Below are 25,453 nucleotides of genomic sequence, written 5' to 3'. Positions count from 1 at the left end.
TCCCGGCATTTGCCTGGAGCGATTTAGGGAAATCACAGAAAACCTAAATCAGGATGGCCGGACGCGGGATTGAACCATTGTCCTCCTGAATGCGAGTCCAGTGTCTAACCACTGCGCCACCTCGCTCGGTGACATTCAAAATGTATTTTCGCTAATATATAGAGGGTAGATTGAAGTCCCCACCAACTATAATTATACGAGTGGCACACCTATTTGAAACAACACTCAAGTTTTCTTTGAACTGTTCAGCAACCATATCGTCCAAATCACAGCATCGGTAAAAGGAAATGATTATTAATATATTCCCATTGTCACGTATAACCTCTACCCATACTAAGTCACAGGAACCATCTACTTAAATTTCACTACAAGGTAAACTACTAACAGCAATGAACACTACACCACCAACTGTATTTCATCTACCCTCTGTGAACATAGTTAGGTCTTTTAAAAAAATTTCACCTGAACTACTGAACTATTTAACTTAACCCATAAACCCACCACTCTTTGGTGCCAGCTGAGGAATCTGCAATGCACACAGCCACAAAACTGCCTGGGACTCTGATTCAGACCATCACTCCACTCTATACTGAAGTACCACTGTCAGTTCTGCCCATGATGCTGTATGTCCACAACAAAGAATGGGAGTCTTACTATTTTAGCTACTCACCTGAAACCAGAGAGAATCTCTTCTGATCCAATATGGCAATATGGTTAGCACCAACATGAGCCACCACCTGCAGCTGGCTACACCATGCTCTTCATGGCATCTGGAAGCACCCAGTCCTCATGTGTAAAGACTCCTCCCAGAATGCACATTGGATCATTTACCCTCCAATGCAGTCATATCTCTAAGGGGTGCCATTACACACATTACACTGGAGCTCCCAGTTACCAGTAGCTCTAGTCTCTGTGAAAGTCCAGTCTTGCATGCTGAGAGGCTTCCTCTGGAACATGGCAAGCGACTTGATCTGGCTCTTGGACTTCATCAGCCATAGACAGCATCCAAAATCTGTTCCTCAGATGAATGGGCAGGTTCTCCAATTGGCCCCTCAGAAAATTGTCACTGTCACTCAAACACTGGAATAACTTCCCACTCCACCACAAGCGAGGGCAATCTCAGTGTGAGCAATACCCAAGGTGACCGCAGCAGTGGACCAATTGTTGGACAACACTGCCTACAGCTGTGAGTGAAGAATCACTGACTTTGTTCACATCTGAACACAGCAATTACTAATTCTGTCCATACCAGTGTTGGCATGGGAAATACAAAGACAGACATCAAATATAGGAGTTGAAGGTGAAGAACACTGACAAAATTTAAAATATGTTGCTTCTTATAAAAACGTGTTGGTGCATAGTACTCTGATGTGCTATTGCTGCTACCACTTGACTGGAGGACATAACTACTACAATCGGCTCTTTAAACACAAATCACTGCGCATTAATCTACTCTCGATAGCTCACCGAACTCTCCACCCACTGCAAACCACTGTAGCTCAACTCCATGATTCATTCTGTGCACTGATGAAAGTGGAAGTGTATGATTCAACATTACCAGATGTGGGCACTAAATTACGGTCTTATTTAAGTTTGTTTATCTAGCCAGCTATAAGTAACAGTTAATACAACTCCCTCCATTTCAATGTAAATGAGCAGTTACCACCTTAACCAAGACAATGAAACAGTCTCTTATTGTAAGTGGCTGCTCCTGCAATGATGGTGGAAAGCAGAAGAACGACAATGAAACAGCCTCACCACAATGGTCTTATTGTAAGTGGCTGCTCCTGTAATGATGGTGGAAAGTAGAAGAACAAGATGAATGAGTGATTACTTCCTGATATTACAGGTGCTTTGGTTATTATGGCTTCATGCTGAGGGAAAATAATCTAGTTTTTAAACTGTTGACATCCTGGGAGAGTCCACTTTGTACATGTGTATATTCTTTTGAAAATTTTGTCAGTCAAAATATCAGCTACTGCAAGAGATTTCACGTGGAATTAAGGGAGTAACATACCAGACAACCAGCAAAACCAGTGATATTCAACCATTTGAAAAAGTAAAGCCAAACAGCATATTCATATTTGCCACCTCAGTGGAAAATCAGAATATCTGAAACTATTTCTGCTTTGCTCACCATATGCAAGTCAATATATTTTATTTCAGTGAGGTGTAGTTATACAGCAGATGGCCTAGGATAACAGAAATCTTATTATCGCTTTCGAACAGGACAATCTGAATTTAAAGCATATTTACCAAGCACATGTACAAACTGACATGTTACTCAATGAATTTGTTAGATGTGAGGATTGCTGAAGCAACTAACAGTATGGCTTACTGGTTAAAGATAGAACTAGCAAACTGAATGAGGGTCAATAGAAATGAAACTTCAACAAGATTCTCCAAAAACGCAATGTACCAAAACTTCACTGTATCAGTATATTGCACACTATGTAAAATTTTCCATGTGTTACATATTCATTCAGAGGATGCAAAGCATGTGGATTTCACAGAAAAATGGAGACAGTCAACACTAAATTAATGGAACTGAAATTCTTGTCAAGGGAGGTGCTATGAATGTTGATGTGTCGAATGCTCGAATATAGCAATGTGAACTATGTGTCAATGAGAAATTAAAGTAGGTAACGCAAAACGAATGTATGTGTTGAACATCAGTGTGATGGCTAAGGCACTTCACGCCCATCACCACCGTTGGTCTCAAAGTATACGTAAGTTGTAAACTGTCTCAGAAATGGCTTAGTATACAGCATCATGTTGTAGAAAGAACATAATGTTATTGAGGTGTGGAAGGCTATTTGACAGAAGTTACTTTTGTTAAAGATAGGGCAACTGCATTGCGACCAGCAACTCTTGGTAAAATTTAAGCCAGTAACTGACAGGCTGAAAGAGCTGTCATGCACTATGAATAAGAGCAGAAATGGAGGAGGAGGAGGAGGAGGACGAGGAGGAGGATGAGGATGAGGATGAGGAAAGGCTATTACTGACTTACAGTAATGCTGAGTTAAGACAGAGCATATGGGGTCATCACAACAAAACCATATTTGTTAGGTAAGCACTCAATATGATTAACCGAGAATCCAGTAAGAAATGGGAACAAGAAATCTGAAAGAATGCCTTGGCTGTTACAGTTAATGTTCTAAAAAATGTCGAATGTCAAAAATATACACTGAAAATATAAAAACCTATGATAATATACCACAAATGGCCAATGAACGTAAGACGACAACATGATGAGAAAGTCTCAGAGTGAAAGACTGAACAATCTACCTCTAGAGTACATATACTATGACAACTGAATGAAATCACAGATTGATTACAACTGCATACAGCTTCAGCCAGTGCATGTGACATGAACAAAATAGTATCAATCATATCTGAGCTTCAAAAAAGGTGCATCATTGAATAATTATGGAAAGAGGTGTTCATGAGCTTTACTTTTCATGCAGAATTTTTCTGTGCAGGTGTGATAATATACGGAATGCCAGACTGATCTCTTAGACATTAAACACTCATGGTATTATATTTTGGGATAACTCTTCCCATTCTAATAGGACATTTTTGGCTCAGAAACAGGCAGTTCAGGCAGTAAGTGGTGCCAGTTCACAAACCTCTTGTCGACCCCTCTTCACAAGTCTGGGTATTTTAACATTGGCCTCTCAATATATACAGTCCTTACTGTCTTTCTTGTTAACAATATTAACTTACTCCCAAAAATAAGCAGCTTTCACTCAGTTAATACTCCGCAGAAATAAAACTGCATTTCGATCAGACTTCCTTAACTCCCGTGCAGAAAGGTGTGCAGTATACTGCTGCACGTATTTTCAATAAGCTAACGCTCAGATTAAAATATCTTGGCAGTAATCCACGCACTTTCAAATCAAAACTGAAGAGTTTGCTCATCGGTCACTCCTTCTATTCTATTGAGCAGTTCCTTGAAAAATTAAGCTGATTCTTGTTGTATTGTTGACTGCATTTACTTAAACTTACGGACTGCCTTTTTTCGGGTTCGTAAAGTTTTATTTTTACCTGTTATTCCTTTTATGCTGTAATTTCATGCACTGACACGTTCCATGACCTCAGATTTGTTCCTCAATTTGGTCCTACGGAACTCGATGTGTAAAAAAATAAATACAATCAAATAATGGTTTCGAGTACAGTCTAATGGTCAGATACACATTCCACATTCGCTTGAGCCTTACATTTGAAGGTAAAGACAGGGAAGGAAGTTTCAGAGGTTTTTAAACATTTGTTGCGGGCTGGAATGAATTGATTGCCTGACAACCTTGAGGCTGATCATGGAAGTGAATATTATAATAGGCGTTTCAAAGTGGAAATGGATTGATGTGGGATAAATCACTATTCAACATTCTCCCATTTGAAAACTAGTATTTTCAAATGGTTTAACTAGACAATCAAAAGCTGAACAATTTTATCTTCAACATATGTACAAACGACTGAACGTACTATGACAAATCATTGACAATTATAATCATATTACTCACCATACAGTTAAGAACAAACCTATTGATGTCACAGAGGAACACAAAGGAATTACAGAAAAGCTCTGAACCTAATATGTTCCTCATACAGCAGGTCACGAGTCATTGAGGGAATAGGGCATTGGGGAAATTGCTGTTTTTCATCATAGCTCAACAGTTGGGTGAACACTCACAATTTGCTGTGTAATATGAAAAGCAAATCTCAAACCATGCAGTAGTGTAAGAGTGCTAGGGAACATCAACAAACTTGGATGTGGTATTCTGAGAGTCTGCCATCAGAAATTTGTATCTCTGGATACAATTTCTGTGGATCTGGAACAAAATTGAAATAGCACATAGGTTATGGAGATAAAGTCTTTAATGTATTGGACAATGTATGCAAAGAGCACAACATTGCCTCCACTACAAATAAATATCACAATACTGCACACCAAATATTCATTAATAAGGCTGCACAGGCATGTCAAAGAAAGGACATTCATGTAGGACAACCTATTGCTGTATTTGTAGTAGATATGACAATGTATGCCCAAACTTAAATAGGGTACTGGACTAACCTTCAAGCAATAATGAGTGCAGCTCGTCACACACTAAAGAAAAAGAAAAACCAATGGGATGTTTAAAAAATTGCATCAAATCGGTGGTGACAGTGGCAAAAGGTGTGTTGGGGCAGAAAGAAGAAAGGAAACGATGTGTTCAAGCACCCAGGGTACTCCAATAACAACATCTGGTGGAATAATTCTGTTCCTAATACCTTCATTTACTGGGCTGTTAGCCACTGGTTTCATTAGCTAGGGGAGCTGCTATTATATTTCAAGCAGTACAGAATGCTCAAAGTGAAAAGCAATTACAAGCTGCTGAAAGGTACAATATGATCGTGGACGCCTTCGCTATAAGAAAAAGCCTATATCTGAAATACAGGAAAGGGCTTGAGTGGTAAATTAAAATTAGGCCACAGCAATGGCACAGGAGAGAGGGATTACAAACATAAATCTGCTTAAACTCGTCAGAAAACTTAAAATCACGAGATTTTACAGTGTGCTTATGTAGGATACATTGCTTGAGAATGTGGAAATCCAAGAAACATGGCACTGTCAATTTAGATGTTGTCAGGGGTATAGAGCTAGTTCTCAGTGATTTGACACCACCTGAAGAACTGTGTTGTCACTTCACTAATAGGAACCAGGTGTTGTACGATCTTTGACACTACAAGGACTTCAACTCATAACCCTGATGATATCTCTGCCTAATATTTTTCCCAAACATTGCATAAAAACAAGCAGTAGGTAAGTCTCTGCATCATTTGAAGTTGCAATGTAATGACATTCACTCTACTCCTAATGTTCTATTGGTCCAAATTAAAACCAAACTACTTTCCTCCAACAGATGAGCAGGGGATAGTGAGGTACATTGTTGAGTGTTTTTGAAACACACAAAAGCACAGCTAACATCACTGAATGAAAAATAAATTCCATCTACAGAATGGGGAAGTTGTGGCAATACCTTTTGCTCTTGTGACATTGACGACTGATATGTATACTTAAAACAATTTGAAGAAGGATCTCAGGTACATACGAACGTTACTATGTTTAAATCTGAGATAAAAAAAACACAAGGCACTGTGGACGAGTCATAAATATTCAATAGCATGGCTACTAAGATTCTTGAAGGAACAAGTGAGGGTGCATAATAATGATAAATTTTTTGAGTAATCGATCAGTGGACATACTGCCAGTCAGTATAATTTGTGTAGAGTAATCCTGCGACAAATTTTGTACCTTGATAATTTATTTCCTACAGTGGGTCCTGCTTATAAAATTGAAGGAAATGAAATCCCAGACAAACATGGGCTGCCACATAAACCCAAGGTGGTGAAGGGTTGACACCCATCAGCAACATAGCAGGTACCATGAAATTAAGCTGCAGAAGCAGCAGCCAAATATGAAGTCCAGAAGGTAACAGAGAAAAAGGGCATGTCCCATACTGCCAGGCAAGGGAGTCATCGAAAAAGAGAGAATAGGACAAGTGGACGGGCATGATGGAGAAACGGTATCCTTATCCACAGAGGGGGACATCAGGCCAATATTCCATGCTGGTGGATTGTGTTAAGACAGCATATAATCAACAGAGATGCAGAGGAATAAACGAAACCCCCACAGTCAAGTCTTGAATGGGCAAGGGTTCACAACAAACAGAGGGTGGTAGTCTGATCTGCTCCCCAGGAAGTACTGCTCAGGACACATAGGGCACTGAGAAACTGGGCACAATGTACAGGCAGGTAAGACACATTAAAGGACCAAGGAGGGTTCCTATCAAGCATGAGCCCCCCAAAACTTCATTTTTTTTAATGAACAGAATAGCAATAGGCACAACGTGTAAAGATAATGCAACAAACTCATTGCATTCCAAAAATTTATACAAAAGAGTTAGTCAGTGGAAAAGTGAAAGCCACTGTCCATGCTCCACAAGTAAAGACAATAGAGATGGTGTTGGAGACACCACTCAAGGAGACAAGTTTATGGAGAACTACAACAGATTTTACAATCATTGACAAAAAGGGAGACAGAAATGCTTGGTGCGAGACACTCCCTAATAGGACAAACAGTGATAGCAAAGAGGACTACAATCAGTACAGAGCCTTCAGGCACCCCATTTTCCTAGATAAAGGTGTCTCACAAGGCTGAACCCACTTATACCTTGAGAAAACTTTGTCTTTCAAAACATTCCTAATAAATGGGGTAGATGGCCTTGTAGACCCAGATGTATAGAATACAGGGGATACCAGACCCCAAGCAGGTGTATCACGCTTTCTCCAAATCAAATAACATTGCCACTGTCTTGTATTTTCACAGGAAACCATTCACGATATGGTTGACAAAGTGCCAAGACAGTCAAATGCAGAACAGTGTGCTCGAAATCCACATTGTGCAGTCCTTAGAAGTTTGTGAGACACAAGGCACCAAACCAGCCACCTATGAATCACACATTCAATCACTTTGCAAACACAACTGGTAAGAGAAATGGGGCAGTAACTAGAAGGAAAGTATTTGTCCTTACTGGGCTTAGGTACGAGTATAACAGTGGCTTCATGCCAGCATCTATGAAACATGCCACCTGCGCAAATATGATTGTACTTACAAAGGAGAAGGTGCTTACCCACAAGAGAACGCTACAACATCTGAATGTGAACATCGTTTGGCTCTGGGGCAGATGATTTGGATGAAGTGAGAACATGCTCTAGCTCCCTCATGGTAATAGCGACATTGTAACATTCATAATTCTGAGGATATCGTCCACGCCGCCTCCACTTGTTTCCAAGGGAGGAAGGCAAGGTGATAGTGGGTGGAGCTTAAAATGTCTGCAAAATATTGGCCCAAGATGTTGGAGATAGCAATAGGATCCACAGTGACATTATGACCATACCAGAAATTGAGGAAATGAGCTTGGCACCACAGAACCGATGAGAACTGCCCCACAAAATGGAAGAAGGAGCGAAACTCTTAAAAGAACTAATAAATTACATCCACCCTGCTTTTTTTGGTATCCCAAATAATATGACAACACTGCACACATGACTGTTCACACGAATACAGTGTATCATTGTAGGATGATGGTTAAAAATGTGAACAGCACACCTCCACAAGCAATCTACGAGGAACAGAGATGCAAGTGGGAGGGTCTTAAAATCTTTAGCCTAATTCTGTTTATGTTTCGTAGACACACGCTAAGATGGTGTTTGAGTCATTGCAAAAAAATCCCTCATGATTGCCAACATCTCCAATGGCACGCTCCTTCCAACTCAGGGCACCCTCAGAGGGGGATTCACCCACCGTAAATGACTGTTCACACCTAAAGTCACACCTTCCAAACTTCTGTAACAGAGGGTGCAATTGGCATTTGAGAAGGTAACAGCTCAGGCAGTCATCCCTCTCTGGGCCAGGCCTGTACTGGACGATGCGTGTGTACCCTATCTGTTGACCTGGGGCTCAGAACTGTGTGTTACCTAGTCACCTGTTTTGTGTCTAATGCATGGGCCAGCCTTCAGGAACACACAGGGAGGAAGAAGAGAGAAAGACACCTCAAATGCCAAAGCAGAGGAAGTTGAGATGGAGAACACAGAAAGAAAGAATAAATAGATGATGAACTGTTCCAATGCCAGGATATCAAAACTTCAGAAAGCATTCCTGAAACTATGCAAAACACGTTCCTCAAGAAAAGGGAGAAAGAATACCAGGAGGATAGACATGTACACAGAAAGGGAAGACATGCTGCAGAGGCTGGGGCCCTGTGGTAGCAGAGCACGATGAGGAGAGAGAGAGAGAGAGAGAGAGAGAGAGAGAGAGAGAGAGAGAGAGAGTGTGTGTGTGTGTGTGTGTGTGTGTGTGTGTGTGTGTGAAAACATACTTGCCTTCCTGCACTCTGCACTTGATAATTACTGTAAATTCGATAAGTATGATCAAGTGAAACACTGGCCTTTCGTTTTGCTACTGAAATGCTGAACATCACTGAATCTCAAAATAAATAGGCAATGGATCTTGCAATAAGTCCTCTAAGAGGATTTTTCAATGGCAGATTTTCGAAAGTGTACATCATGGTTCCCAGATGCCCTCAGTTAGGACTACGGCGAATCCCCACTGATTGTAGAGACAATGTTATGTTTCTGTGTCACAGTTAAGTCTTCACAACTTTACTGAAATTGGCACCAACTACTTAAGCTGCTTCTTGATGGTAGCCCGTAAACTGTCACTACTACAAGCTTGTGTGATTCCTAAGCACCACTGTGGCACAGCACTGAAAGAGCTATTCAACACTATATTCAATAATCTAGAAGGGTGGGATTTGGTTCCAATGTTTGGATATATAGCCTCTGATCCTTTCTCCTTACTTGTTCTACAGCAGTATGACATTAGCTTGTGCCCATCAAAATGGATCTGTTGAATTTCAATTATTTTCATGTGACATTCTGCATTAAGCACAATGCAGATGCCGACATTCCACGTGAACTTTTATTTTCCTGTATGGATATTAGAAGTTCGCTCTATTTATTACTGATTGTAGTGCCTTGTAATGTTGTTTCTTATTGGTAATACTGAATAATTAACTAAGTGCACTTTATATCTGAAAAAGTACTTTATCATTTAGTAAATAAATATAAATATTTCTTAAAAAGTTCTGCAGTGAATTATGATAACTCACCTTGCACTATCGCATGCATATCTTGTTGAGGTTGCCACCTGAAATATTTCAAGAAATGGTCAGTGATTTACAACTGATGAAATAGTAAATAAAATTCTATTAACACCCACCAACATCTAATTGGTCCATAAAATGCTGTAAGCCATTGATTCAATTGTAACCACACTTCCTACTAGACACTTTAAAAAAAAGTGACCAAAACATCTTTCATCTGTTATGTACTTATGCTTTGTGTAAAATTTTCTCTCACTGAGACACATTTGGGCCTTTGTGCTCTGGGGAGCCCATACCAATTAGCAGAGGTGAGGAGTGTCCTCTAAGCCCAACCATAAAATTCACACCTAAAATTAAGCATAGGCTTGGAAGATTAAATATACAAACATTAATAAACATTGGCTAACTCAAAATATTGTCAGACATTGTAAACTGACAACAAAGTTATTACAAAAGAGCAGATTCACAGATGAAGAAATACCACATTCTGAGAACTGTAGATTCTTCACAGAGAACACAGAGTAGAAATTCACAAAAATACTCCAGAAAAAGGATCTGCATTAATAAATGGCAAATCTATACTGCAATTGGTACCAAAGTTTTCATTATGTTCAGAAAGACTCTACCTGCAATAATTCAATGCATAAATGAGAGGTACACAATAATTAATGCACATGCACCAATAAATCAGTACAATAAGAAATATGGAGACAAAGTAAAACAGTGCCAAGAATGATGTTGAGATGCATCTAATGAAGTGCCAGAGGAAAACAGAAAAATTTTATTATATTTTTATCCTCAAACTGATGCAGACTAGAGATTAGAACATTTTCTGCCTAAACTGCTGTTAACCATATTTATTCACAACTGGAATTTTGACTGTACGCCATTATCAAGTGACAGCTTATTATGAAGAAAGTCAAAGTTATTAAATGTCACACCTAGTGCCTGGGGAATGGAAGTTAAAATCTGCAATATGATTGGCTGGTTGGTTTAAATGCGAGAGAAGGGACCAAAATACGAGGTCATCGGTCCCTTGTTTCTAATTAAACAATGCCACAAGTGTGAGAATAAAACGGGCGAAACATATAACACAAAACAGAAAGAAAGGAGAAGCCACAAGAACAAAGGGAAGGCGATGAATACTAAAAGGAACAAAAGATGACAAGAAAAGAATAGAGATGCTAGAAACAGAAGAGAGTAAAACACGAAAGCAGATTACAGAGGCTGGCCAACCCCAAGAATAAATAGGGAAAGCTAGCCACTCTGCAACACATTAAAATCTCCACCCTACAAAGACTAGGGTGGAGGACACAAAGGGACAAAGGACATGTGCTAAAACCTTCATAGAAGTATAAAACCTACTCTCACAGATAAAATGTAAAAGGCCAGTTGCTGTGGAGGCATTGTCGCCAAACACTGAAGGCAGGGTGCTGGGAAAGTTAAAAGTCTGCTGCAGAGCAGGTAAAAGGGGGCAGTCTAGCAAGAGGTGGACGACTGTCATTTGGGAGCCACAGTGACACTGAAGAGGGTCCTCGTGATGGAATAGGTAATCATGCGTTAGCCACGTATGGCCAGTGCAGAGCTGGCATAGGACAACTTATTCCCCGCGAGAGGCCTGCATGGAAGATTTCCACACATTCATAGTCTCCTTAATGACACGCAGTATGTTGTGTGTGCTATTACGCCATTCCGACTCCCAAAGCCGGAAAACCCTGCGGTTCTTTTTTTTTTTTGTGGTTCTAGGGCGCACAACTACAATGGTCATTAGCACCCAGACTACGTTAGGAATGCACCGCGAGGCACAAGTTTAAAACAGCAGCTAAAAGGGAAAACACAATAAACAGATTGACAGGCATAGGATTAAAAAAACAGCATAATCAAATGTCCTTAGACAGGACTGTAAAGTTGATAAAACTAAGAACGCGAGCAGCTGCTCCTGGGTCATCCGCTAAAATGGCATCTAGAGTACATGGCAGGGCAAGATCAAGACGCAGTGTATTAAAATCCAGACAGGACGTTAAAATGTGGCGGACCGTCAGCAATTGACCACATGGGCAGAACGGCGCCAGCGCCGGCGCAGCCGTCAGCAGATGGCGATGGCTGAACCGGCAGTGTCCAATTCGTAACAGGGCCAAAACGACCTCCTCCCACCGAGAAGGGCGTGAGGAGGACGTCCAAGCTGCGGGAAGAGGTTTCAAGACCCGAAGCTTGTTGGCCGTAAGTGCAGCCCAATCGGCATGCCACAGCGATAAAATGCCCCGACAAATGACCCTGCTACAATCTGATGAAGGGACACAACAAGAAGCTGTCCGAGGTTGGAGGACCGCAGCCTTTGCCGCGGCATCTGCAGCTTCGTTCCCAGGGATACCGACATGGCCAGGAACCCACATAAAGCTAACTGGAGAACCGTCGTCCACCAGCTGCTGAAGAGAGCGTTGGATCCGGTGCAGGGTGAACCGCATACAGATCACTGAGGCTCTGAATGGCGCTCAGGGAATCGGAGCAGATGACATACGCAGAATGTCGGTGGCGGCAGATGTAAAGAACAGCCTGGTAGAGGGCAAAGAGCTCAGCTGTGAAGACCGAACAATGGCCATGGAGCCGGTATTTGAAACTTTGTGCCCTGACAATAAAAGAACACCCGACCCCATCATTGGTCTTAGAGCCATCTGTCTAAATGAAGGTCATATTAATGAACTTCGAACAAAGTTCGACAAAACGGGAGTGCTATATTGAACCGGGGGTAAACTCCTTGGCGACACTCCAGGAGTAAAGATGGTCAAGACAATGCTGAAGACAGCGCTCCAGGAAACATGTACGCTGCGCGCTGCAATAGATGGTAAAATCGTCCACGAAAAGGGAGCCTGATACATCAGCTGGGAGGCAATCCATTACTGGATTGATCGCTATGGTGAAGAGAGTGACACTCAAAACTGAGCCCTGTGGCACCCCATTCTCCTGGCGAAAGGTGTCTGACAGGACAGAACCCACACGTACCCTGAACTGTCGATCCATTAAAAAGGAACGAATAAAAAGAGGGAGGCGACTGCGAAGGCCCCATGTATGCATGGTGCGGAGAATGCCCGCCTCCAACAGGTGTCGTAAGCCTTCTCCAAATCGAAGAACACAGCCGCAGCCTGGCGCTTCCGCAAGAAGTTATTCGTAATGAAGGTCGACAAGGTAATCAGATGGTCAACAGCAGAGTGGCGCCTACGAAATCCACATTGTACGTTGGTAAGTAGGCGTTGAGATTCGAGCAGCCAAACCAAACGAGAGTTAACCATTCACTCCACCACCTTACAGACACAGCTGGTAAGCGAGATGGGTCGATAACTGGAAGGCAAGTGCTTGTCCTTCCCCGACTTTGGAATCGGTACAACAATAGACTCGCGCCAGCATGCGGGAACATGTCCCTCAATCCAGATGCGATTATAAGTACGAAGAAGGAAACCTTTACCCGCAGGAGAAAGGTTCTTCAGCATCTGAATATGTATAGAATCAGGCCCTGGAGTGGAGGACCATGACCGGGCAAGTGCATTTTCGAGTTCCCGCATGGGGAATGGGGCATTATAGTTTTCACGATTCGAGGAGCGGAAGTTAGGTGGCCTAGCCTCCTCTGCCTGTTTTCGGGGAAGGGAGCTCGAAACCTCTGCGAAAAAGGGGCCGAAGGCATTGGAGACAGCCTCAGGGGCCACAAGGACGTCATTCGCGACCATCAAGCCAGAAACTGGTGAGTGGACCTTAGTGCCAGATAGCTGGCGCAGGCTACCCCAGACAACAGAAGAAGGAGTAAAACTGTTGAAGGTGCTTGTGAAAGCAGCCCAGCTGGCTTTCTTGCTTTCTTTAATAATACGACGACACTGCGCACGTAATCGTTTATAATTGATACAATTCGCCATTGTAGGGTGGCATTTAAAGGTGCGTAAAGCACGTCGACGAGCACGTAAAGCGTCTCTACAGGCTGAGGTCCACCAGGGGACCGGTATGCGACATGGGGAAGAAGTAGTGTGAGGGATGGAATATTCAGCAGCAGTGAGAAGGACTTCTGAGGTGTGCGACCTGACTATCGCAGCTTGTGAAGGTTTGATCCTGAAAGGTCGCCCTGGAAGAGAAGAGCCCCCAGTCTGCTTTGGAGATGTTCCAACTAGTTGAGCACGGAGAGGGGGTATGATGCACGAGATGGATAACACATGGGAAGTGGTCGCTCGAATATGTATCAGAAAGTGCATACCACTCAAACCTGCGTGTAAGTTGGGTAGTACATATAGAGAGGTCTAAATGGGAATAGGTGTGAGGTGTGTCCGAAAGAAAAGTAGGGGCGCCAGTATTGAGGCAGACAAGATTGAGCTGGTTGAAAATGTCTGCTAACAGGGAGCCCCTCGGGCAGGATGCTGGAGAGCCCCAAAGGGGATGGTGGGCATTGAAGTCTCCAGTTAACAAAAATGGTGCAGGTAGCTGAGCAATAATTTGTATCATGTCTGCCCTGGTAATGGCAGACAACGATGGAGTGTAAATGGTACAAATGGAAAATGTAAAAGTGGGGAGAGTAATTTGGACGGCAACTGCCTGCAGGCCGGTGTGCAATGTGATGGGATCATAGTAAATATCATCCAGGACCAGCAACATAACCCCTCCATGAGCCGGAATACCTGCCACAGGGGGTAGGTCAAAACGCACAGAGGTGTAGTGTGCCAAGGCAATTTGATCGCATGGGCGTAGTTTCGTTTCCTGGAGGGCTACGACGAGCGGACGGTGCAAGCGGAGCAGCAACTTCAAGTCCTCTCGGTTGGAGTGAATGCTGCGAATATTCCAGTGAATAAGTGCCATCGTGAGAAGAAAAAGAAAAAGAAAAAGAAGATGCAAGAAGGGGCCACCTCGAAGGCCGCTGAGGGCCTGGCTTCGAGCGAGCACTGCCGCCGCTATCAGTAGGCGGACAGTCATCATCCACTGGTTCTATAGGTTCATCGGCCATCTTGTTAAGATGGCCGGGAGGGGGAGCTTCCTCTGCCGGTGAACGGCCAGATGTTCGGCTACCAGCAGTGCGGCCAAGCAAAACTGATGACGGCCTGGGGCAGCAACCGCTGGGTGGCACAAGAGAAGAAGTGCACCGGGGCAGAGAGAGGAGAACTGTGCTTCCTATGAGCCTTCTTGGAAGGTCGTTTAGTGGAAGTACTGGTCGATGACTGGGAGTTCAAGGTACGTAGGAAGTCGGCACGGGAAGGTTCCTTCTTGAAGGCCCGTGCATCTGACTTCTGGGTCTTCGTCTTGGCAGAGGCTGATGAAGGTGCTTGTGTCTGAGGGGTGATGGGAGGAAGAGGAGATGTCGACCGGGTCATCTTAGAACTGGCCGAACGGACGACCGTAGTGCTGAAGGTCAGATCACATGTCTGCGTCCCCACCTCCCTGGTAGTCCGAGGAGAGGCGAGGACAGTACTGTATTTCCCCGATGGGAGCAGCGTGGGCTTCCTACTAGCAAATAGCTTGCGAGCAGCCGAGGTGGACACTTTCTCTTTGACCCGAATTTCCTGTATACAGCATTCTCCCTTGTAGATGGGACAGTCGTGGGAGGACGCTGCATGGTCACCCTGACAGTTCACACAACGAGGAGACGGAGGTGGACAGTCACCCTCATGGGCATCCCTGCCACAAGTGACACATTTAGCCGCATTGGAACAAGACTGGCGAGTGTGATTAAAACGCTGACACTGGTAGCATTGCGTAGGTGTCGGGACATAGAGGTGAACAGAAATAACCTCGTAGCCTGCTTTGATGTGCGATGGCAGCTGAAAACTATCAAAGGTCAAGAAAAGGGTCCGGGTCGGTACAAGGTCATTGTTGACCTCCTTCATGACCCTATGGACAGCTGTCACACCCTGCTCAGCGAGGAAAGACTGAATCTCCTGGTCAGTCAATCCGTCGAGTGATCTAGTATATACCACACCACGAGACGAATTCAAAGTGCGGTGAGCCTCCACCCGGACAGGGAACGTGTACAGGAGTGTGGCCTGAAGCAGTTTTTGTGCCTGAAAGGCGCTCTCAGTTTCTAGTAACAAGGTACCATTACACAACCTGGTACAAGACTTGACAGATCCGGCTATGGCATCTACGCCCTTCTGGATAACGAAAGGGTTGACAGAGGAAAAATCCTTTCCGTCCTCAGATCGAGAAACTACGAGGAACTGTGGGGCAGGTGGTAGTACTTTTGTCACTCGTGGCTGGTCAAATTTCCGTTTTTGGGCAGAAGTCGAGAGAGAAGAAGGGGAGAAATCCATTGCGGAGGAATCCCCCATGATTGCCAGCGTCTCCGATGGCGCGCTCCTTCCTTGTGGGGACCCTCTCAGAGGGCACTCCCGCCTTAGGTGAATGTTTACACCTCAGGTCACACCTCTCGAGAAACGGACGGAGGGACAAATCGGCATGGTCGGAAGGTGTCAGCTCAGGCAATCAACCCTCCCTGGGCCTGGCCTTTACCAGGGGGTACGTGTGTGCCTTACTTGTCTACCCAGGGCGGGGACTTACGCGTTACCCCGTCACCAGCTACACGTGCAAATGCGTGGGTCGGCCTTCAGGCACTCACAGGGCGGAAGGAAGAAGAGGAAAAAGAAGGGAGAGAGGGAGAGAAAGGACAGACTGTCTCAAACACCAAGGCAAGGGCCAGAGAAGGCATGGAGAAGAAGGCAAGGAGAAGAAGGCAAGGAGAAGAAGGCAAGGAGAAGAAGGCAAGGAGAAGAAGGCAAGGAGAAGAAGGCAAGGAGAAGAAGGCAAGGGAAAGAGTAAGTAAGACAGTGAGATGGAGAAGAACAAAGAAAGGAACCAACCAAAGGAAGGAAGAAACCAGAAGTGAAAAACCAAAATGACCGCAATTATAGGTCGTGGAACCGTCCGTCTCCAACACAGGCGCTAACTACCCCCTTGAGGGGGAGGGACTCCTTTTAGTCGCCTCTTAAGACAGGCAGGAATACCTCAGGCCTATTCTAACCCCCGGACCCACAGGGGGGAAACCCTGCGGTGTACGACAGAACGCTGGTTAGCTTCTGAGATGCCTATCTCCAGAAGCAGTTTCCGCGTCACTTGTTTGGCCAGCCTGTCAGCAAATTAGTTGCCGGGGATTCCAACACGTCCTGGGGTTCACACAAACATCACAGAATGGTGGGACTGTACCAGGGCACAGATGGACTCCTGAATGGACGCTACCAGAGGGTGGTGAGGGTAGCACTGGTCGATAGCTTGTAGGCTGCTCACGCATGAGCAGATTTACTCAAGAGCACGGGATATGGCCATCAGCTCTGCAGTGAAAACATTGCAGCCGACTGGCAAGGAGTGCTGCTCATTACGTCCTCCATGAACATATGTGAAGCCTGCATGGCCATCAGCCATTGAGCTGTCAGTGTAAACCGCTTCAGAGCCCCAAACACGTCAAGAATCGAGAGGAAGTGACAGCGGAGAGCCGTGGGGTTAATGGAGTCCTTAGAGCCATGAGAAAGATCCAGAAGAAGCTGTGGCCGAGTTGTGCACCATGGAGGCATATGTGAACGGACCGGAAGTAGAGGTGGTAAAGGGAAGGACTTCAGTTCGGAGAGAAGGGACCGCATGCAAACCACAATTGTTAGCCCCCATCTGGGCCGCCGATGCCGGAGATGGACAACAGAGGGCAGAAAAAGGAGATGGTAATTCGGATGCTCAGGGGAACTATGGATGTGTGCCGTGTAACTGGCGAGCAGTTGCGCACATCTGATCTGTGGTGGAAGGACACCAGCCTCCACCAGTACACTGGTCACTGGGCTCCTCCTAAAAGCTTCTGTCACTAATCGAACCCCACAGTGGTGCACAGAGTCGAGTAAATGCTATGCTGAAGGCGCTGCAGAACCATAAACCACACTCCCATAATCAACTCAGGATTGGATAAGGGCTCTATAGAGCTGCAGTAGCATACAGCGATCTCCTCCCCAACTGATGTTTCTCAGGCAACGGAGGGCATTGAGGTCCTGCCAGCACTTCTGCTTAAGCTGACGAAGAGAAGGCAGCCAAGTCAATCGAGTGTCGAAAACCAGCCCTGGGAACAGGAACGTCTCCACTACAGAGTAGATTGTTCTGGATGAACAGTACAATACTAACAGAAGTGCATGACAAGACTTTGCAGCTGAAAACAGGAAGCTGTGGGCTAGACCCCATGACTGCGCCTTTTGGATGGCTCCCTGGAGGCGCCGCTCAGCAACAACAGTGCTGGGGCAGCAGTACGAAATGCAGAAATCATCTGCATACAGAGTAAGTTAGACAGAGGGTCTGACAGCTGTTGATAGACCATTAATTGATACCAGAAAGAGAGAGACACTCAATACAGGGCGTGGGACTCCATTCTCCTGGATATGGATGGAACTATGGCAGTCACTTGGACATGAAAAGTAAGGAGCAACAGGAAGTTTTGAATAAAAATCGGGAGTGGTCCCCAGAGACCACACTCGTACAATGTGGCAAGGATATGATGTCGCGAAGTTGTGTTGTATGCTTTACGTAAGTCAAAAAAGAAGGCAATTAGGTGTTGCGATCTGGAAAAGGCTGTTCAGATGGCAGACTCTAGGGACAGAAGATTATCAGTGGTAGAACGACCCTGGCAGAAGCCGCCCTGACATGGAGCCAGCAAGCCACACGACTCCGCAACACAACCCATCCGCCGACATACTAGACATTCCAGCAGCTTACAAAGAATGTTGGTGAGGCTGATGGGCCGATAGCTATCCACATCAAGCGGGTTTTTACTGGGTTTGAGCACCAGAATGACGGTGCCCTCCCGCTACTGTGATGGAAAGACACCATAGCACCAGAGCCAGTTGAAGATAACGAGAAGATGTCACTTGTAGGCAGATGAGAGATGTTTAATCATCTGGCTGTGGATGCGATCAGGTCCAGGAGCTGTGTCGGGGCAATGTGCAAGGGCACTGAGGAGCTCCCACTCTGTAAGTGGAGCGTTATAGAATTCACTGCAGTGTGTAGTGAATGAGAGGATGTACCCTTCCAGCCGCCGTTTGAGTGTGCGAAAGCCTGGGGGTAATTCTCCAACGCAGAGTTTCGAGCAAGGTGCCCACCAAGGTGCTCAGCTATCGCATTTGCGTCGGTACATAACTCGCCATTTACGGTAACACCAGGGACAGCTGTTGGTGCCTGGTACCCGAAAAGACGTTTGATCTTTGCCTAGACTTGGGAATGTGACATGTGGTACCCAATGGTGGAGACATATCTCTCCCAACACTCCTTCTTTTGTTTGATGAGGTAGCGAACACGAGCACGGAGCCATTTAAAGGCTATGTGGTGCTCCAGGGAAAGGTGCCACTTATGCTGCTGTAGAGCTCGCCGATGCTCCTTAATTGCTTCAGTGACTTCTGGCAACGACTAAGGGACTGCCTTACGCCTCGGGCGCCATAAAGAGCGAGGGATCGCGTTTTCTGCCACAGAAACAATTGTGGTAGTCACGTGCTCAACTTCACATCAATGTTACCATGTGGGGGAGATTCAGCTGTGACAGCAGAGGTGAAAGTTCCCCAGTCCACCTTGTTCAAAGCCCATCTGGGCAGGCGTCTGTGTGCCTGACACTTGGATAGTGACAGGAAAATGAGGAAGTGGTCACTATCATGCAGGCTGTCATGTGCTCTCCAATGGATAGACGGGAGAAGTCCTGGGCTGCAAATTAATAAATCAATGGCAGAGAAACTACCATGAGCCACACTGAAATGTGTGGCAGTCCCAGTATTTAAGAGGGAGAGGTCGAATTGTGACAGTAAAGTTTCGACACCTTTGCCTCAGCCAGTAAGCATTGTACCACCCCACAAGGGGTTATGGGCATTAAAACCTCCCAGAAGTAAGAAAGGTTTAGGGAGTTGATCAATCAATGCAGCTAATACATTCAGGGGTACTGCACCATCTGGAGGATGATATACATTGCAGACAGTTATTTCCTGCATCGCCCTTAGTCTGACAGCTACAGCTTCAAGAGGGGTTTGAAGGGGCCCATATTCACTACAGACAGAGTTTAGGACATAAATGCAAACTCCACCTGACATTCGATTCTAGTCACTACGATTCCTGTAATATCCTTTATAGCCATGGAGGGCAGGGGTCCACATTGCTGGTAACCAGGTTTCCTGGAGGGCAATGCAGATAGCAGGTGTAAAGCTTAACAGTTGCCATAGATCAGCCAGGCAATGGAAAAAACCGCCGCAATTCCACTGGAGGATGACATCGTGAGACTGGGAAGGCAAAGAAACATTCACTGAGCCAGTTTACGCCTCAGAGTCACCTGCTACCAGCGATTTATTGCTTGAGCAGGCTATATCCATTGTGTCTGAGGGTCTGGTAAGATCTAGATCCTCAGCGGATGCCAAAATCTCTACCCTATCCTCAGCCTCAGAGCTTGAAGGTAGCGGTGGTGTGGGCGCCGCCACAATTTCCTTGGTCTTAGGGGTTTTCTTTTTGGATTTCTCTCGCTGCTCCTTGGGTTTCCCTCGCTGGGAGGACTTCACTGGCTCAGTCTCTGGGACTGAGGATGAGTGTGAAGCCCTACGATCAGCTGCTTTTGGGCTCTTCAGCCATTGATGGGTGTCGTCTTTCCCACTAGAAGACACCTGGAATGAGAGTGAACCGAAGGATCCCTTCCTAGCGAGAGAAGCCAATGATAACTTATGCTTCTCCAGCTTAGAAGTGCGCATGGACGTACCTGATGGTTGGGGAGGGGGGGTTGCTCGCAAAGTAGGTGGTGCAGGAGCAGCAGGGAGGGAAATGCTCCCCATCATCAAAGGGGCACGTGTAGTCTTCTGGCTCTAAGAGGTGACCTGGGTTGGCAGAGCTGATGGCGCCAGAACTGTTGTAGCAGCAGTGCCACACGCATAGGATGCAGGTATTCAAATTTTCTCTTAGCCTCAGTGTAGGTCGGCCGGTCCAGGGTCTTTTACTCCATGATTTTCCTTTCTTTCTGGAGAATCCTGCAGTCAGGTGATAAAGGCAAATGGTGCTCTCCGCAGTTGAAACAGATGGGAGGCGGGGCACATGGAGTATTGGGATGTGATGGGCATTCACAATCTCGGCATGTGACACTAGAAGTACAGTGGGAAGACATATGGCTGAGCTTCCAGCACTTAAAGCACCACATCAGGGGAGGGATATAGAGCTTTACATCACACCAGTAGACCATCACCTTCACCTTCTCAGGCCATGTATCATGCTCAAAGGCCAAGATGAAGGCACTGATGGCAACCTGATTATCCTTCGGACCATGGTGGACACACCGGACAAAATTTACACCTTGCCGCTCTAAATTGGTGCACAACTCATCGTCAGACTGCAAAAGAAGGTCTGTGTGAAATATGATTTACTGGACCATATTTAAGTTCTTATGGGGAGTGATAGTTACAGAAACATCCCCCAGATTGTCACAAGTGAGTAATTCCCATGACTGGGCAGAGGACGCTGTTTTGATCAACACTGAACCATATCTCATTTTGGACAAGCCCTCCTCCTCCCCAAACTTGTCCTCTAAATGCTCAGCAAAAAACTGAGGCTTCATCGTCATGAAAGATTCCCCATCAGCTCTCGAACATACAAGGTACCGGGATGAATAAGATCCACTGCCATCCTTAGCCTATTGTTCCTCCCATGGTGTGGCCAGGGAAAGGAACAATTTGGGGTCATACTTCTGTGCGTTGAATTGAGCTCGTGAACGGTTAGAGACTGCTGGTGTTTCACCACCAGCAAGAGATGATGGACTATGCTTCATCACGTGTCATCTTCCCTGATGCCACCCACACCAACCAGGGAACCTCCCCATGGGTGCCACCCAGCAGCAGCAGCAGCAAAGGCCACCTGGCAGGATGGCCATTGTTGGGAGTCCCGATACCTAAGGGAATGGGCATCTACTTCTTGGCATACATGGGGAGTTAACGGCGCAGGTATCAGCAGAGTTATGCCTGTGTGGTCAGGGGGCTAAAACCAATAGGGTACATGGCGGCCCCACAACAACAGACTGGCTGCCATGCTGGATATCAGGTGCAAAGAAGTCCATGGTCATCGTCGATGCAGAAATCAACACTGCATAAAGCATGGTGGGAAACGCACTCTGGAAGGTGTCCTCACCCAAGAGATGGAGAATGGGCAGGACAGCAATGCGACGACGAGAAAGTGGGCTGAGGATCTCAATGCACGATGGACACGATGCACCTTGTAAGGCGCCCTTCCACAATTGGCTCGCTCTTCGGGAAAATTTTGAAGAATGGAGGTCAAACCCTACAGGGGACCATCACATAAAGGATGAAACGTGTGAAACTCCTTTTAGTCACCTAGTGCAATAGGCAGGAATACCTCAGGCCTATTCTAACCCCCGGACCTGCAGGGGAGAGAAGGGGGGGGGGGGCAGTGTGACATGACTTTGTTAGAAATTAGTATATGAAGTACTGCCATTGTGTAGGCATACAGAATATGAAGAATCACATCTTATAATGAATACGGGATTTGTAAATGTGGCTAACACAAGGAAAGTTTTGTCTCAAAAGAAATTATAAAGCATTCAGACATCACAGTGAGCTATCACTTGAGAATGGTGTAACTGCCAAATTAACAATTTTTAATGAACACATTCCATAACAGTCCAGGGACAAAATTTTTTCATTTATAAATTTCTGTCCGACTGCGGATGTTAGAAAAAATGAAAATTGGTAAGAAAACGACATTTAGAAAGCACACACACACACACACACACACACACACACACACACACACAGGTAAAAAGACACAAGATCAACAATAATATGGTTTGAGAATATGAGATAGCTCATGTGCCAAAAACAAAGCAAATTCCAAAAAGATACCAATTTTAGAGTCAGACATAGATACCTGTTGAAATTTACTGTTACCACTGAATAATAAAATTAAGATTCCTGGCCTAGAATAAGCGATAACTATATTCTCAGAGGAGAAAAGAGCATGGGAAAAACAACAGCAGAATCTCAAAATTACAGGAGATATTAGGGACGGCTTGCAAAAGGTAGGTCCTGTGATGGACAAATTGATAAGAAAGGACTAAAGAGCAAAATACTACTGGATTACATCTGTAAAACTTTGAAAGGCTTATGATTAAAAAGCAAAACTGCTTTTATTCCAAATTCTCAAACAACCTGAAATACAAGTTCTCTTGAAAGAACTTCAGCCTCATTTGAGATAAGAACAGACTACAGTCATGGACTAACTGCATTCTTCTTTCAGCCCATATTTGAAAAAGTGATCACTGAACAGATGGAGCAGTTTTCAGAATCTATTATCAGAAGTTGAATACTACCTGGTTAGAAAATGGATGTCAAAATCAGCTGTTTGACTTTGTAGATAATTTAGCTGTATTAACAGTGTAGAAGCACAAAAACATAGATAAAGAAGAATGGTAGGAAAAGCATGGCTACATGTTTCCTCTTAAGAAGCAGTAACAGCTAACAAAAAGACTGCAACATCCAAATCAAAAATGAAGTATGAGGGTATCATGAGAAGACAAACTGAAGTACCAATAAGAAGTCATATAGCCAAATGGTGCAGAAAAAGAAGCCACAAGAGCAAGACTATGAAAGATGGACTTCACATATGTTTTACCAAAATATGTTTATAGTAAAAATTCACTCTCCAAAACAGCAGAACCTCTGACTTGCAAGGCAGTCATTTGGTCAGAATATACATCTGTATCACAAACACGAATTTCAGAACCAATAAAAGATAGCGAAAATTCCCAAAAAATGAAGGTATTAGGAAATACAACAACAGTACGAACATTTAAATTCAGAAACAATATGGTATACAAAAACATGTTGGAAAAAACTGCAGACAAAATTTGGAAAAGAAAAACTGTATATCAGTAATAAAACTTAAAAAAAGAACTCATTGGCTTACAGAAGTGTACAAAGAACTAGAAGAAACTGGCATAAGCAAGAAACATAATTGAAATGATAAATTCTCCATGACAAAATAGTTACAAAAAGACAAAGTAGAAACTGGACAACAGGTGAATGGAAAGAAAAATGTGAACATATGAAGGAGTAGTACAAAGAAACATTAAACTTTAGCTGGCCTGTAATGATGGAGGATGTAAAAAAAATGTAGCTCCACATTTGTAATACCATCTCACTAAAGTTTAGTGATGGTATATGTACTGCAAACAATGTAATACCATCTCACTAAAGTTTAGTGATGGTATATGTACTGCAAACAAATTACAGCAAGGTGGTCCACAAGTCTCTGTAAATATGAGGAAATCAGTATTCAGAGTGTTTTATCAGGCTATAGCAGTGCTCAGAAATATTTTGCAGTTGCGCTGTTATGCTGTCAGTACTGCTCTACTGCTCGCATGCAGTAACACTATGTTATGCTGTCAGTACTGCTCTACTGCTCGCATGCAGTAACACTAGAGCATCGTATATTTTGTCATTCCATCAAGAGCTTCATGCTGCTGTTATTATACATCTAGTAAATGAGCAAGGTCAAATAACAACAATTGAAGTATATATACCTTTAGCTCAAAAGTATGTAACTTGCCTTGATGGTATGGTATTCACTTTTTCTCCTAATGCTCAGTGATGGTTTACGTGTAGAGAACTAGAAGTATAACAAAACAGAAATAACACTTGCTTGATGTGAGAGAAGTTGTTTTGTGTGTCTTCAACGATTGCGAGGTAACAGTCTAGCACTGGTGGACATTACAGCATCATCACAACAACTAACGTGTGCATAGTCAATGGAAAAACAGGAAATAACAGTGACCAATAAGCCAAGGCCAGGTCATCCTTGAAAAAGAGCCAGGAGGAAGGACAGAATGATTTGTAAGCAATAAGCTGCTGTTCCCACAGAAACACTGCAACAAATTAGGGATGATCCGAAGCAAAATCATGGACTGAGCTGACAGGTCTACTGTAAAAAGTCGATTAGTAGCTGGTGATTTACATGATAAATAAGCATCGCATAAACCCACACAGAAATTAAAAAAATAAAGATAGGATAGAGTTCGCAAGGAAACACCAAACTTGGAATGCCACATATTGGTCTAAGGTTTTAAGGTGTGACAAAAGTAAATTTAACGTTTTTTTTTTTTTTTTTTTTTTTTTACTGGTGGTGTGCAGTATAAACACAAAAAAATTCAAAAGGGACAAAAAAGCATCAGGCACAAACCATTAAGTACAGTGGGGGTGTCATGGAGTGGGTATGTTTCCTGTGCCGTCACATTTTAGAAAAGAATATGATTCTATGTAGGAGAAAGAATATGTCAAATAATTGGATATTCCAGCAGGTCAATGATTCGAAATGCACCTCTATCTATTTAAAAATCCTTTTGAGACCAAAAAAGGAAACTTTTGTATTGCCTAACCCACAGCCTGGATCTAAATCCAACTGAACACCTCTGGTATGCACTGAATTGACATCTTCAGGACAGATGCAACTTGTACAAGGATTAATTTGCTAGTATCTTACTGGATCCATGATAAGAACTCCCACAGGGTGTATACGTGGACAAGTAAAAAAAATTCCCGGTTTTTTCCCGGATTTCCCTGTTAAAAATACACTTTCTCCCGGGTGACAGTATATTTTCCCTTATCAATAATTTGAATGGTTATGGTTTTATACATGGGCGTACAATTTCAGGGCGTACAATTTCCCGGTACTTTAGAAAACGAAACTCAGGGAAAAAGACACATTTTGGAAATATCTTTGATGTGCAGCCACAT

General features: G+C 44.1%; 1 protein-coding gene across 8 annotated transcripts in view; it reads right to left on the bottom strand.

Moving 5' to 3' along the window:
• The window catches only part of LOC126427289 (zinc finger protein 99-like), a 159,092-nt gene that overhangs the window by 42,816 nt on the left and 90,823 nt on the right, over window positions 1-25,453 (bottom strand). For 3 of the 8 annotated variants that reach the window (XM_050089572.1, XM_050089576.1, XM_050089571.1), the window contains one exon: window positions 9,717-9,754. The exons of 2 other annotated variants lie outside the window; for them this stretch is intronic. In XM_050089572.1, coding sequence (XP_049945529.1) covers window positions 9,717-9,754 — 38 coding nt within the window. Of the gene's footprint in view, window positions 1-670; window positions 771-4,780; window positions 4,833-9,716; window positions 9,755-25,453 lie in introns of those variants that run through there. 3 more of the 8 variants (XM_050089575.1, XM_050089573.1, XM_050089577.1) reach the window with 2 other exon arrangements.

Source organism: Schistocerca serialis, chromosome 11, assembly GCF_023864345.2.
Source record: "Schistocerca serialis cubense isolate TAMUIC-IGC-003099 chromosome 11, iqSchSeri2.2, whole genome shotgun sequence".
In the NCBI taxonomy this organism is placed as follows: Eukaryota; Metazoa; Arthropoda; class Insecta; order Orthoptera; family Acrididae; genus Schistocerca; species Schistocerca serialis.
This window is presented reverse-complemented; position numbering and strand designations above follow the sequence as displayed.